General features: G+C 36.1%; 1 protein-coding gene across 2 annotated transcripts in view; it reads right to left on the minus strand.

The window, feature by feature from the left end:
- Positions 1-14,405, minus strand: part of sash1a (SAM and SH3 domain containing 1a) — a 392,361-nt gene that overhangs the window by 37,994 nt on the left and 339,962 nt on the right. For both annotated transcript variants that reach the window (XM_088933877.1, XM_088933868.1), the window contains exons 6-8: positions 12,606-12,692; positions 12,168-12,280; positions 11,035-11,136 (exon numbers count right to left, since the gene is read on the minus strand). In XM_088933877.1, the coding sequence (XP_088790003.1) occupies positions 11,035-11,136; positions 12,168-12,280; positions 12,606-12,692 (302 nt within the window). The remainder of the gene's footprint in view (positions 1-11,034; positions 11,137-12,167; positions 12,281-12,605; positions 12,693-14,405) is intronic.

The raw sequence follows: 14,405 nt of genomic DNA on the forward strand, positions 1-14,405 counted from the left end.
CTGTCGGCTATACATTTCTATCTTTAATCGACCATATCCCCAGGATTCATCCCAGAGATGCCTAGCCTTCTCCCATGTCCCCTACCTGCCAAAGCTGTGCTCAGTACACAATCCTGCAGTATCTGTGGTCCTCTTGAGATCAGCAATGACTTCCCAGAACGACATCCGAGAGAAACCAGGCACCATTTATTCTGAAGTGTGGCATGATTTAAGCCTGACTCACTTTAACTGGCTTATTGAAACCAGAGAAACCTTCGTGAAACTGGAGTAAACCTGAAGTCAGTTATCAAGTTAATTCAATCCGGCTAAATTGCGAAAATCCTAAATTAGTTAAACCTGCCTTGTGGAGCAGCCCATGTGCCTTCTAGGTGTAAACCCCTGAAGTTTAGGTCATAAAACATTACCACCAGAGGGCCTATAACTCAGAATAGCCCACCCTGGAAAACAATACTGTTTGGATTAGTAATTTTCATTTGGCAAAGCCTTACTCACTTGCAGGAAATATTTTAGCACACAAAGTTTACAATGCTTAGCTCTCTGAAGTTAAAATTAAATTTCACCCAACAAGAGAGCAAAAAAAATAATCCTAGAAATATCTCTACTCCTTTAAAGGGGAACTACAATGTTATTTTTATATTTTGGGGTTATAAAGAATCAGAATTGATTTCTAACCACAATAAAAGTAAAATATACACAGTACCTTGTAAAACCTCCAATTTACATAGCAAAAAAAACTAAATAACTGGTATGTGCAGCCCCATATTGTGTGATTGATTCAGAATAAGGCAACAAGACTTCTGGTGCCGTGTTGCAACCTTATTACATTGTAAACAAGCAGGCTTGTGAATACATCTCTTTTAATCCAACAGAAATATTGCTTTTTATTTCGAGAAGGCTTTGCCAACAAATACTACTTACTTTTTAACTCTGCATGCACATCACTTTGGAACATTTCTGTGGTGAAATGTCTGCTGCACAATCTGTACATATTCGATCTTATATCGCATTACATTAGTCATTACAGATACTAGTGAACCGGAAGGGCCGCCTCTCAATACGATTAGTAGAAACTTTAATTAAAGTTTGCGACATTATGACTACTTACATTACTTTCATAAAATTTATGATCTTGTGCTTAATTAAAAATTTGTAATTTTCTTCTAGAACGTCAATGAATTTATTTTCTTAGCAAGATTTAATAACCAGCCTGAGAAATTGGGACTGCAGTTCCCCTTTAAAACAGAGTAACGCTTTACATTAAGATTAGTTTATTACACACACAAATTCACTTTTATATATTTTAAATTCCATTCAGTACGGACAATTCTTGAAGAAATATGGTCTGATGAATAATCAAATCAATATTCAGAAAAAAAAACACCTTCATCTGTTGGCACAGCAGAAACACTATGTTGTTAAATTAAAAAAACAAAATTGCCAACAACTTAAAAATGTTCTAAAGTACAACATCACCACTTTGATATTGACGCTGAACAACCGGTTCAATAGCAACTGAACACACTTCTGGAGCAAACTTCCAGTTCCTGTTAAGGGAGTATGGTAGCTCTACTAGATTCAGTTTTCTTATATTATTTACCTATATACGATTATTACCACTAACTTTTTTTATCTCACTGCTAAATATGACCATATTAATCTTTGGTATTTCTCTGAAATCTGACAACCTCTGTGATTCTCATCTCTATTGCTGACTGCATACATACTGTGCTGTTGAATAGAGATGCTCTTTGAAACTTCCAGCAATCCCCCAATCCAGGATTTATCATGGTCTTTGTCTCCTCCTTCCTGATTCCACCCCAATGCTTCCATACCTTCCTGGTGAGTAATCTGCAAACGGTCTGCAGGTACCCGAGTCCCTCTTCTGGACACAGAGCAGGGAAGGTACCCTCACACCACCAGTGGACACGCCTCGGCAAAAAATCTTAGAACAAATCTACCAAATCTAAGAAGTCTCGGTTGCTTTCAAAGTGGTAGAGTGTCAAATAAAAAACAAATCTACTTTGCTTAATTAAAGGGCTGTTTGAAATGATGAAAACTGCTCTTCTCGGCCTCTGAAAATCCCCCATACCCTGCAGAAGACTATAATTTTTACTTGTTTCTCAATTGATTATTTCCGATCAATTTGTGAGTAGGTCTTCAGGACAGTTTAATCTGCACTTCACATTTTCATGTCAGACATTTTGTCAGGTTAATGTGGGTTTCCAGTATCTTCTACTGCATTCAATATCCTTGTTTTAAATTGTGCTAACTTATTTCCTCTCCTTGTAAACCGTGTTCTCATTACAGCAAAACTTTTTGAAAAGCTAATTTTAAAGAAACTACATATTATAACAAAGTTTATTATTAATATACTTAATGAATGATAATCCTGCTTGCAGAAACCCAAGATAATCTGCACCACACTCTTCAAGCACAACTCTGAGCTGGCAGCCAGCCAAAAAATAGCTGTATCCAAAACAGAGCCATGAGCTGAACTTGTAAGCCTTGTGCCTTACAATAAGGTATTAATGCACTGAACACTGAATGTGGTGTCCATGCATGAACAGAAAACAGAAGAGAAGGCCCCAGGCATGCCATTAGCTCAATGTGTAACAATATCCATTTCAGAACAGGAAAAATGTTAGCACTCCTACCAGCTCAACGGCTACAACTATACTCTGCAGCAAAACCTCAGAGAAGACCTTCCAGTCAAATAAAGCTAATACATACAGTATTACTCTGTTTTAGAAATCGCTTTCTTGACTAAATCACATTATTTATTTTCTAAGTATCACACCTCCCTTTAAATTGTGATTAGTTTTTAAATGATCTCTCCATATTATATTTATACACCTATAGAGTTAAATTAGAGTCATATTATCACAGCTGCAACACACAGAACATGTGGAGTGGTACAGTATACGCACCATTACAGACTACAAAACACAACCCAGCTATATTACACAACAGTCTGCCTCTCTTCCTGATGTGCTAAATTCATTCTATGCTAGATTTGAGGTCAGTAATGCTATCCCTGGCAGTGTTCTGAAGGTATGTGCAGACCAGCTAGCAGATGTCTTCTCAGACATATTCAACCTTTCTCTAGCTCAGTCGATAGTTACTTCCTGCTTTAAGAAAACCACCATTGTTCCTGTCCCTAAGAAACCAAGAGTCAGTTGCCTGAATGACTACCACCCCTTGCAATCACATCAGTTATCATGAAGTTCTTTGAGCGGTTGGTCAAAGCATACATCACCTCCTCACTGCCCGACACCCTAGACCCACTACAATTTGCATATCGCCAGAACATGTCAACAGAGGATCCTATTGCCACTGCCCTGTCAACCCTGGATAAGAAAAGAACATATGTGAGAATGCTGTTTGTTGATTACAGCTCAGCATTCAATATCATAGTGCCATCAAAGCTTGTTATCAAGCTCCAGGACCTGGGACTGAACACCTCCCTCTGTAATTGGATCCTGGACTTCTTGACGGAACGTCCGCAGGTGGCGAGGGTGAGCATCAACATATCTTCTACTCTGACTCTAAACTGGAGCCTCTCAAGGCTGTGTGCTTAACCCTGTCCTCTACTCCTTATTTACCCATGATTGTGTCGCTAGACATAATGCAAACTCCATCATAGAGCTATCGGCCTGATCATAGACGGTGAAGAGTCTGCATACAAGGAGGAGGTTGAAACCCTGGCAGCATGGTGCCAGGAGAACAACCTCTTTCTGAACATCAGTAAGTCTAAGGAGATGATTGTGGATTATAGGTGTGATGTGTATATTTTATTGTGTATTCACCTTGTAATTTGCACTATCTGCATTGTGTATGTGCATGTGCATGTGTATCCTGTCTACAATGTCTATGTCAGTGTCCTGTCTGTCCTGCCTGTATTTCCAACATGGAGTGTACCACTGTATACTTGTATATGGCTGGAATGACAAATAAACGTGAACTTGAACTCATAACAAGTTATAACATTATATCCTTTTCTAAGAATACGTAGTAAGGACACCACTTGCTGTTACTGTAAAAAGATAAATGTTGTAATGATTTAATATCACTTTAAAGTTGTATTAATATGGAATCGTGAAACTGAGCAGCTAAAATATCACAAGTGGATGTTTTGGAAACATTTTGACATTTCTTTTTTTAACGAAATGTCTATTGTCCTTGTAGTGGTAATGAGCACTGTAATATAGCAAGCTGAACCCAGGCAGTTCAAAGCACGATCAGAGCATTACTTTTGGTTTGTTTTTCATATAGCCGAATGCATAAAAATAGTCCACCGTTATAGCTTATTGTGAACATGATGTGTCTGTTTCAGGTTTACAACTGCATTGAGAAAATATATATTTTGTCTTAATCCAAATCTCAGCAGTCAGTAATCAAACAACAATTAAACTTGGAATTTAAAAAAAAAATGTTTAAACTGTACTATATAGTACATTGCAAAGGAACAAGTAATAGGTTTATTCCATGCTGAAAAAAAGAAGAAAGAAAACACAACGTTTTGGCCGTGGGGCCTTCTTTCTTCTTTTTTTCAGCATGGAATAAACCTATTACTTGTTATACTATTTTTTTTTATTTTGAAAAACAAAATAAAAAATAAGATACAATGACATGTGCCTGCCTAACTCAAACAAGCATGACTTTAAAAGCTGTAAAGAACTGTCTTAGATACTTAAAAAACACTTTTTATGTGCGACAAACAGGTGATTTTTCTTCCTCGTAATCAGCTTAGAATCTTTGTGTATGCTTATGTACGCTTAATTAAAAGATTTTTACTTTTTCATTAAACGTTTAAAGTACTTGACAGCAATATTAATATGGAGTCATGTAATAAGCAGCTAAAACATCACAAGGGATCATTTTGGAAACATTTGACGTTCGTTTTTTATATTATTGTCCTTATAGTGGTAGTGCTTCTTACATAGCCGAATATATAAAAATAGTCCACTATTGTAGCTTGTTGTTGGCTACGGTGTGAGCAGGTGTATCTGGATGAATTATTATAAGTGATGGTTCCATGATTTAGGATTTCTTCACACAATTCTTTAAGTTAAAGGAGGGAAAAGGGTTATATTTACACGCTGCATTTCGCTTCTTCATATATTTGTAAAAACATTCCAATTTAAATGCAATACAGAATATATAATTAATAATACTGTAACAAATTCGGGTTCTTGGGCTTGTGCTCTCGCTGTTCCTGTCCCAGTTCATCCTTCACCACATGGGCTCGAACCCGGGTCTCCTGTGTAGCACAACAGAGGTTTTACCGGCTGAGCTTCAGATCTTCTTCAGCCCATGTAGCCAACATCTCTGTTATGCAAAGGGGAGTAAAGGGGTGTACTGTCATCGCGCTGCAACCAGCTTGTACCATCTGTAGCCTGCCGTTCGTTACAATATTAATAATGAATGACCATGGACGAGCTGTAAACTGAAGAGTTAGAGAAGACACATTGAGTCTTATCTTTTCAGCTTGGAATTTAACCTTTACAGTGATCCTTTTGGCTATATTTTTTTACATAGCCGGATAAGTAAAAATCAATTGGATTAATAACTGGAGTAAGAAAAGACATTTCACACATACTTTAAAACGGCTTTGGAACAGCGGGAGGTGAGACCAGGCTGGGAGGGTGGCGGTATTTTGATTTTCCTGCGCAAACCGTATTCACTACAATACTATAATGAGTCCCTGAGGCATAGCGTTCAAATTTCAGAATTAGAAAAAATAAACCTTTGTTGAGTTTGCACGAGAGTCAAAAGATGCCTTTTGAGAAGTCATGTACTACTTGCAAAGTAGCTGATTTTGACAAACACTTAAAATCTGTCTGTACTGTAGCTTTATTTAATTGAGCAGAAAGTCACCTTGCTCTTATTAGCGGCTCTGTTAAGCTGAGTTTGTGTTAACACACCACACCCTGTTGAATGACTTTTAATCAACTGTGTCTGTCCAGGGGGGTTGGGCAGAGTGATGGAGTGAAAAAAATTACTGCCAACACTTTTCCTTCCCCCTGGTGCGAGGAGATCATGTGAAAAAGTTTTTTTTTTACTTTACTGGGAGTGTAAACATTTAGTGTGCACTAGAATGTGTAATGAGATTACCGAGATGGATAGTGTTAGTAAATATGTTGACAAATATCTGAATTTTTGCTTTCACAAGGCAAGATAAAATTGTATCCAGCTGTGAATCACCTTACCCCCGTGGAATTGTGGGAAAAAGAGGTTTAGTGGGCTGCGTTACTCACAGTGTAGTGCCTATAGAGTGTAAATTTCAATACACTGTACAGTATAACAGTATAAAGCAAGTATGTTTTTTAATGTTTGTAATTGCTATTCTTGCAAGTTCATTTTGTATTCAGTTTGCTTCTGTGTGTTTGTTGGTGGGCAAATGTTTCAGGTGAAAATTCTTCCACAAGGAGTGTACCTTGCAGAGAAGACGGCACCAAACTTTTTCGGCTCTGTTTGTAGCTCAAACCATTTCTCTTTGGCATTTTAGTCATAGAGGTGGGAAGATGCCTCCCCTTCCCTCTGCCTGCCTGACCTGTTCCAATTTTTAACCATTCTGTGTACAAATCACAGCAGGTGAGAGAGAGTAGGGGGAGACAGAAAAAAAGTGAACCCTGGCTTAATTTTAAATTATATTTTACCTTTTTTTATAAGTTTGTATTTTACTTATTTTTTTATTGTCAGATTTAACATATATTTGCATACAGTTTTACAAATTAATGTTTTTACAAGATGTGGAAGTGCAACAATTTTTTCACATTGCGAATTTTAATACTAATTATTGATTAATAGTACACTTGATTTTATTTAGATGTATGTAAAACATTTAACTATGACATAACATTCAAAATACAATTGAAAATAGTCTGTGATATTTGTGTAGATGAAATTTCTAAAATTTATTTAAAAAAAATTAAAAACGATTAAAATGTATAATCTTTCCATGTGTTATGTCATTAGAACGTACAATAAGCCCCTGCTTTGTTTAGCGATGGTTTCAAATATAAAACTAATTGGTGAGGAAGCTATGTTTAATGATAATTAAAAGATTTCAAGATTTCAAGAACTGTCTCCTTACGGCACCGCCTCTTCCCTGACTGAGCTCAGTGCGCTATTTTCTCAGCTACCTGCTAATTTGCTTCATACCATGGGAAGACGGGAGAATGTGATTGTACTGTATCTGTACGAAATGCATGTTGCGTTTACAAAATTGAAGTGTTTAAAATGTTTAATTTAATTAAAAAGTTTTTAAAACTTACAGCTTACACAAAGATTCTAAGCTGATCACAAAGAAAATCACCCCTTTTTCATGGATTTTGTGTTTTTAAATAACCCGTTTTTTATGGGTTTTAAAATAATGCAATGTCTGTTTTAGGCAGACACATTATTGTTTCTTATTTTTTATTTTCTTTAAAATGAAAAGAATCAGTTACCAATCGTGCCACACAATATTATGTTACATTTTTATGTTTTTGAGAGACTTCAGAAGGCTTCAACTGATGCATAAAAAATATAGCATAATGCCTTCTCACGTTATAAAGTCACTTGCACCTGGGATCTGCTTTATTCAAACTAAGGTTTCTAAAAATGCAACCAGGTATTAGATATTGTTTAAATAAAAGCTGTGAAATTTTTCACAAATTGTGATCTTTAAAACTGTAGGTTGCAGGCTGTCATTTGTTCACAAAGATATTGATGTCTGAAACATCGTGTCTCATAAATAGGCATTTTAATAACCGAAGCTTGAAATTATTATTAAATTAATACTGTTAATAATGACCAGACACATTATTATAGTTTCAGTGGTATTTTTAATACCGTTTTCTAATTACAATATATACAATTTTGTTTTAAGGCTTGAGGCGTCACTGAATAAAGTGTTTTGATTTAAACCAGTTGAACAGTTGACAGTATTCGCGTTTGCTACTTCACGCTTTTATTTAATTATTAATATAACTTAACATTGGATATGTTATAATATATTAAAAACATGTTAATATCGTGTACATAATATTTAGTATTTTATTTTTAAAAAAGTATTTGTTAGAAGAAAAATTTGTGCTCTAAGCAGGTATTGATCAAAGATTGGCTAGACAGAACCCCTATTGACAAACCCGCTGTACCAACGGGCTGCTCGGAAACACAGCCGAGACGAACAGCTTAAAAATGTTTCGAAAGTAATCATGCATAAATTAGTCAAATTCAAAATAAAACATATTAATACAGTAATATTCCACTAATACTACCAGCTATATAAATACATATATTTAGATCCTTAAATTAATATCGTTATAAATTTCTTTAGATAAGCAATTCCATACTACATTCTCTATTTTGCAGATTCTAAAAGGTATGAGGTTTTTTACTATGATAATGAACACAAGTAATCATAGAAAAGGTTAAAACATGGAATATAGAGGGTTTCAGAAATTAAACAAAGGTCTGGAACACCCCATCTCAAAAATAGACGTTTAATAAATTGAAATTTTTGAAAACAACCTATCACATACTGCGGTATAACACACTAAACTGCAGATAATTCTGCACAGTACGATGTAGCCATGCATTTTGGATGGCTACATCTGTAGATGCTTAGTACTGAAATATTCATCAGCATATCTTTTGAACCACAAGGTGAAAATAGTCAAAAATGAAAATAAGGTAAATGATAGATCTATCAATCATACTATTTGAAAAACAAAATGCAAGAGAGATGAGGGAATGAGCAATCAGTCTCATCAGTCTTCCAGCTACAAATTAATTAAAATAATCACCAGTTCAGGCAAGACATAAACCTAATGAGCTCCTTAGTGGTGTAGCATGAAAGAAAAATAACACTCTAAAACATGAATCGAGAAAACCTTTTTATAAATTTCTTTTATATGATAAATATTGTCTACAAGTGTAAGTAACAGATGTCAACATCTTTGTTAAGATCAAAACTTGGCAATGAGGCAAAGCCTGACACACCTTGGAAAGTCAGGACTGATATTCCAAGGTTTACCAAATCTGATAACTAAAAGAAGCTGCAGCAACCCAAACAGAAACATTAACACACAACATCCATTAGAATATGTAGATATCGCATATACTCCCTGTAGGTGATTCTGCAAGGGAGAGCAGCTGTTATCTTTTACCATCATGAAACTTCCCTGTCACAAAGCCTGTGTCATGTTCAAGAAAACACTAGAAAAAAATATCTATCAATTTTCTTCAGCTAATTTGCGCATGATGGACTTTTTAATAATAATAATAATAATAATAATAATTCCTCACACATATATAGCACTTTTCTGGACATTCCAGAAAAGCTTTGAGTGCTTCACAGGTAATAGGGAGTCCCCACCAGCACCACCAATGGGCAGAACCAACCTGAATGATGCGATGGCAGCCATAGTGCGCTAGTACACTTACCATACATCAGCTATCAGTGGGGAGCAGAACAGAGTGATAAAGCCAATTCATAGATGGGGATTATTAGGAGGCCATGATTGGTAAGGGCCAATGGGAAATGTGGCCAGGACACCGGGGTAACACCCCTACTCTTTTTAAGAAACACCCTGGGATTTTTAATGACCAAGGAGAGTCAGAACCTTGGTTTTACACCTCATCCGTAGGATAGCGCCATTTTACAGTATAGTATCCCCGTCACCATACTGGGCATTATGGACACACAGAGACCGCAGGGTGAGCGGCCCCTACTGGCTCTACTAAAACCAATTCCAGCAGCAACCTCAGTTTTTCCCAGGAGGTCATATATCCGGGTACTGACCGGGCTCACACTGCTTAGCTTCAGTGGGCTCTAAGTTTTTGCATCTAGCCTTCCTTGAATGATATATTGAAGTGTTTACATTTGGCCATATAAAACCTCCATTAACAGTGCACTGAGATGTTATTTTTATATTTTGAGGTTAGAAAGCATCAGCATCAATTTGTTTGGATCACAGCATGATGTCTAGCTTTTGAGGATCTTTTGGTCTACTTCACTTTGTCAGGCAGGTCCTATTTAAGTGATTTCTTGATTGAGAACAGGTGTGGCAGTAATCAGGCCTGGGTGTGGCTAGAGAAATTGAACTCAGCTTTCCAAAGATGTGATAAACCACAGTTGATTTATGTTTTAACAGGGGGGGCAATCACTTTTTCACACAGGGCCATGTAGGTTCGGATTTTTTTTTCCCCTTAATAATAAAAACCTTCATTTTAAAACTGCATTTTGTGTTTACTTGTGTTATCTTTGTCTAATATTTCAATTTGTTTGATGATCTGAAACATTTCAGTGTGACAAACATGCAAAAAAATAAGAAATCAGGAAGGGGGCAAACACTTTTTCACACCACTGTATACAGCAAGGTGCAAAATCTCCAATTTACATCACAAAATAGACAAAATCTCCAGGTATACATAGCGCCATAGTCTGCAATTGAGATCAAGACAACAAAACCAAGCTTGTGGGCAAGCAGGCTTGTTAATACATGTTTTAATCCCACAGAAATATTGTTCTCGACTTCAGGACAGTTTTGTTGACCAATACTAGTTACTTGTTAACTCTGCATGCAGATAACATTGGAGCATTTCTGCTGTGAAATGCTGCTGCACAACCTGTACAGTAGTCATTACAGTGACTAGCAGGAAGGGTCGGATCACATCACAGTTCGGAAAAACTTTCACTCTCACCCCTGGCGAGATGAGGGGTTTTCAACAACATGGTGACTATCATGACAAATTTAAAGACTTTGTGCTTAATTCGGAATTCAGGATTGATCTGCAATCCCGTCAATTAATTTACACTCACCCTGTGAATCCCACCAGCTGCAAAGTATAGATAAAGTGCATGAATGTAACCTAATGTAGAAAATATTTAGCTTTTTAGACAAAGTTAGATTAGTAATACACCATAAAATAGTGAGCTATCACAACAGTGGTTTAAGTCATAGCAATTATTTTTCAGAATTTATTAAAATATATTTTAACGCTTTTGTGGAATTTAATTTGCAGACAAGAAAATGCGGTACTTACATTGCAGTTTGAGGACTCATTTATATTAGGATTGGATTCATCAGTCCACTCTGCATTGTCAGTACTGCCGGACTGTCTGCTCTGGGTCTCATACTCCTTCAGCTACAGAGAAGAAGAGTTTAGGAAATGACTCAGATGCTTTTTGTTGCTGGAAATGCAACTGGGGTCTGTGATGTTGACTGCATTGGTATTCAATGGCTACAACACTGACTATAATTACTATTATGACTACAGTAAGCAAATACAACAAATCATTTGTATTATTTTTCTAAACAAGTCATGACTTTTACTTTGTGCCAACTAGTTGGACAAAACAGAGAATTTACAAATAACTGCCGCGAAAACGTACATTAAATAATCAGACATTTAATAATGTAATTTCGTAATTAATTAATGTTTAGACTGAATATGTTTTAATCTAAAATAAATTCCATAAATTATTATATAAAAATGCAATGAGTTTAAAATAGTCATTAATAGACATTAATGACTATTTTGTACCAAATCTGGTTATTTTGTAAAACAGAACCAAAAATGGTGTTTTATTTCCTGAAAAGAATCATCCTTTGAGTCATCAGATGAAATGTTTATCTTGTAGTAAAAAAAATAAATATTTTTGGACTTATAGATTTTTGCAAAATAGATATCACAATCATGATGCTGCTCCTGCTGTTGGGGACAATGGGACAGAAAAAGGAATAAACCTCCAAGGGAGCTTTGACAGGAAACTAACGTTCTATGTCTCTACAGAATTCAATATCAACACAATCTTCCTCTAAAATGATATGCCTCCTAGCAAAGTACAAGTCTGTTAGGAAGTGTTAATTTCAGATAAGTGGTTTTAGTAAGAGGTGACCGGAGCATGAAGAAGACATAGGAGCAGTGTGTTCCACTCTGCATTGTAGGGACTGTGATTCACAAAAGGTTAGCTATTTGTAAATGCTGATAACCTGTTCCTGCAAGACTGTGAGGCAGGTGCCACAGGCCACATCTGCTTCCATGAGGCAGATAAAGTCAGAACAGCTTTATCAAGCTCTTTCCTTGAAGTTTAAAGCAAGTTGGCTGTATGACCTTCTGGGTTTGATTTTATGAGCTCCTCTCAGGAAATGGGTCCAGAAACAGGGGATTCCTACCCGGGCCAGGGCCTCCTCCACCGTTATCATCTTCTCTTTCACCATCATCATCAGCTGGATGCGCTCCTCATCACTCATTGTGATTTCACTGGCCACGTAGCCAATGTCCTCTCCTGCAACACAGAATGGGATCCGTAAAAAGAGCCTCAGTGAGCAAAGATGTTCAATATATAGGAGAGGCAGGAGAGCATATTCAAAGAGCTCTGGATGGTTGTTGTTTCAAATCCCAAGTGGGACACTTCTGTAGCATCCTTGAGCAAGGTACCTCACGCAAATGTTTCAGTGAAATGCAGAGCTGTTCAAATGTAAATTGATTTGGTTTAGATAAATGTGTCAGCCAATTATTTAAAAAATAATTACAGTTTAGAAATTAATTGCTCCAAGGTCTATTGCTTGGTAGACGAAGGCTGCTCTGTGTTTCTTCACAGATTGTCATACCTTTTGATGACTGCCGCATTACTCCCTTCTGTGACTTGCGAAAATTCTGCCAAAAAGACTTGTTTTTCTTCTTGCAATCCCCTTTCCCTTTAAAAAAACAGGCTCAGTCATGTTAAAAGAGAAATGTGTATTCTTAAAAAAATGAAAAACTCTACATGGGAAAAAGAACAATAGTGTTGCCAATTCCAGTTTTGTATAACAGAACATGTTCCATTTTTCAGTAGAATGTGTTTGATAAAATATAAAAGATATCAATATAAAATATTGATATATGACTAACAGCAAGAAATTCATAGGGCAACACTTCAAGAGCACTGAAATGTTTCAATGGAAGGTCTTTTTAGGAAACCTCCACAAAAACATCAAAGGAATAACCAAACAAGGAAGCTAAATATTCTGATAAGGAATTTTTAATAAAGTTGCAACAAATATTCTAATTTTGTCCTTAAAATTAATACATTGAAAAAATGGAATCAATAAACCTTAAATAATACTTCAAATTAAACTGTATATTAAATCACAGCAACATTTTCATTATTTATATCAAGATTTAATGCTGGAGTTATGTTAAATATTAATCTAACAGCCCAGTTATATTCTATTACAAGGCCCTGGAATGCTGCAGATATTAGCATAAATAAGCAACTTTCTAATAATGGATGAAGATTTCATGTTAGAAAAAAACATTAAACAAGGTTTTTACAGTATTGCTTGATCCAAGTGTTACTTAATTACATAGTTAAGTAAAAATGCATTTAATTATTGCTGTTAATTTTCTCAAATACTGAGTGCATATTTTCAACTATTGAAAAAGCAACAGTATTACTTTTATGCTACATGAATTACATACTGTATATGCTTTCATGCTATATGATATGCTATAACTGAAGGTTCTTAAAGATTTTATTAAGATCACCCCCCAAAAACAGGTAAGACCATAAAAGAAAACAGGATAATTAAAAATAAATACAGGATAATAATATTTTTGGAGCAATAGAAAAAAATATCACTACTATTTCTATAAGCAACAATAATTGAATAAAAATTCAAAGACTTTTCTCCTTCACCCTTCGGCAATACTTTTCAGAAAAGCTTTGAAGCTCTCAGACCTTGGCTACCAGGGAAAGCATTTTCTGCATTCCAATGACATTTTCTAAGGTGTGTGTTTGGTGGGGGAAGGGGTTGACCCTCTATATTGTGTCTTGGGATGTACACTACAGCCACAACAGCCCCAAGATCAGATAATACAATTTTCCTTGCACTTATCATCATTCTCAACAAACAACAGCTTCCACTAGTCACAGAATCTGGTACAGAGACTATACAAACAACTAGATGATACCCTTCCTGCAGAGGGAGTGGGGATTATAAAATGGTACTGAGGGGGGTTGTGGGGTAGACGGTTGCAGGCAATACCTTAGCAGAGCATTTGAGTTACCTGACAGTCTGATCCTTGCAAAATGACCAGAAAGATCTCCCATGGCCACAGGGTATCCTGAATATAAGCTGCAGTGTTTGAAGCAGGAGCAGCAAAATTAAAAAATGCTTCAATTCAACCAATATTTGGTTACCTCAGTAGAGATATCAACATGCAGCATGAGCCCTTAGATCTCTGTGGCTGATCTTAGCCTGTATAAAACTGTCTGATTTTTTGTTTTTAAAGAGCAAGCCATTGATCATGTCAGCACAGGATACCAATGAATGGATACGAATGAATATGAAATTAAGCATTTACTATTGCAGTGTTGTTTACTGCAATCTCTCATGAAGATAAGAAAAGTGAAGTCCAGACAAGAGCCA

Source organism: Atractosteus spatula, chromosome 2, assembly GCF_055471065.1.
Source record: "Atractosteus spatula isolate fAtrSpa1 chromosome 2, fAtrSpa1.hap1, whole genome shotgun sequence".
Classification (NCBI taxonomy): Eukaryota; Metazoa; Chordata; class Actinopteri; order Semionotiformes; family Lepisosteidae; genus Atractosteus; species Atractosteus spatula.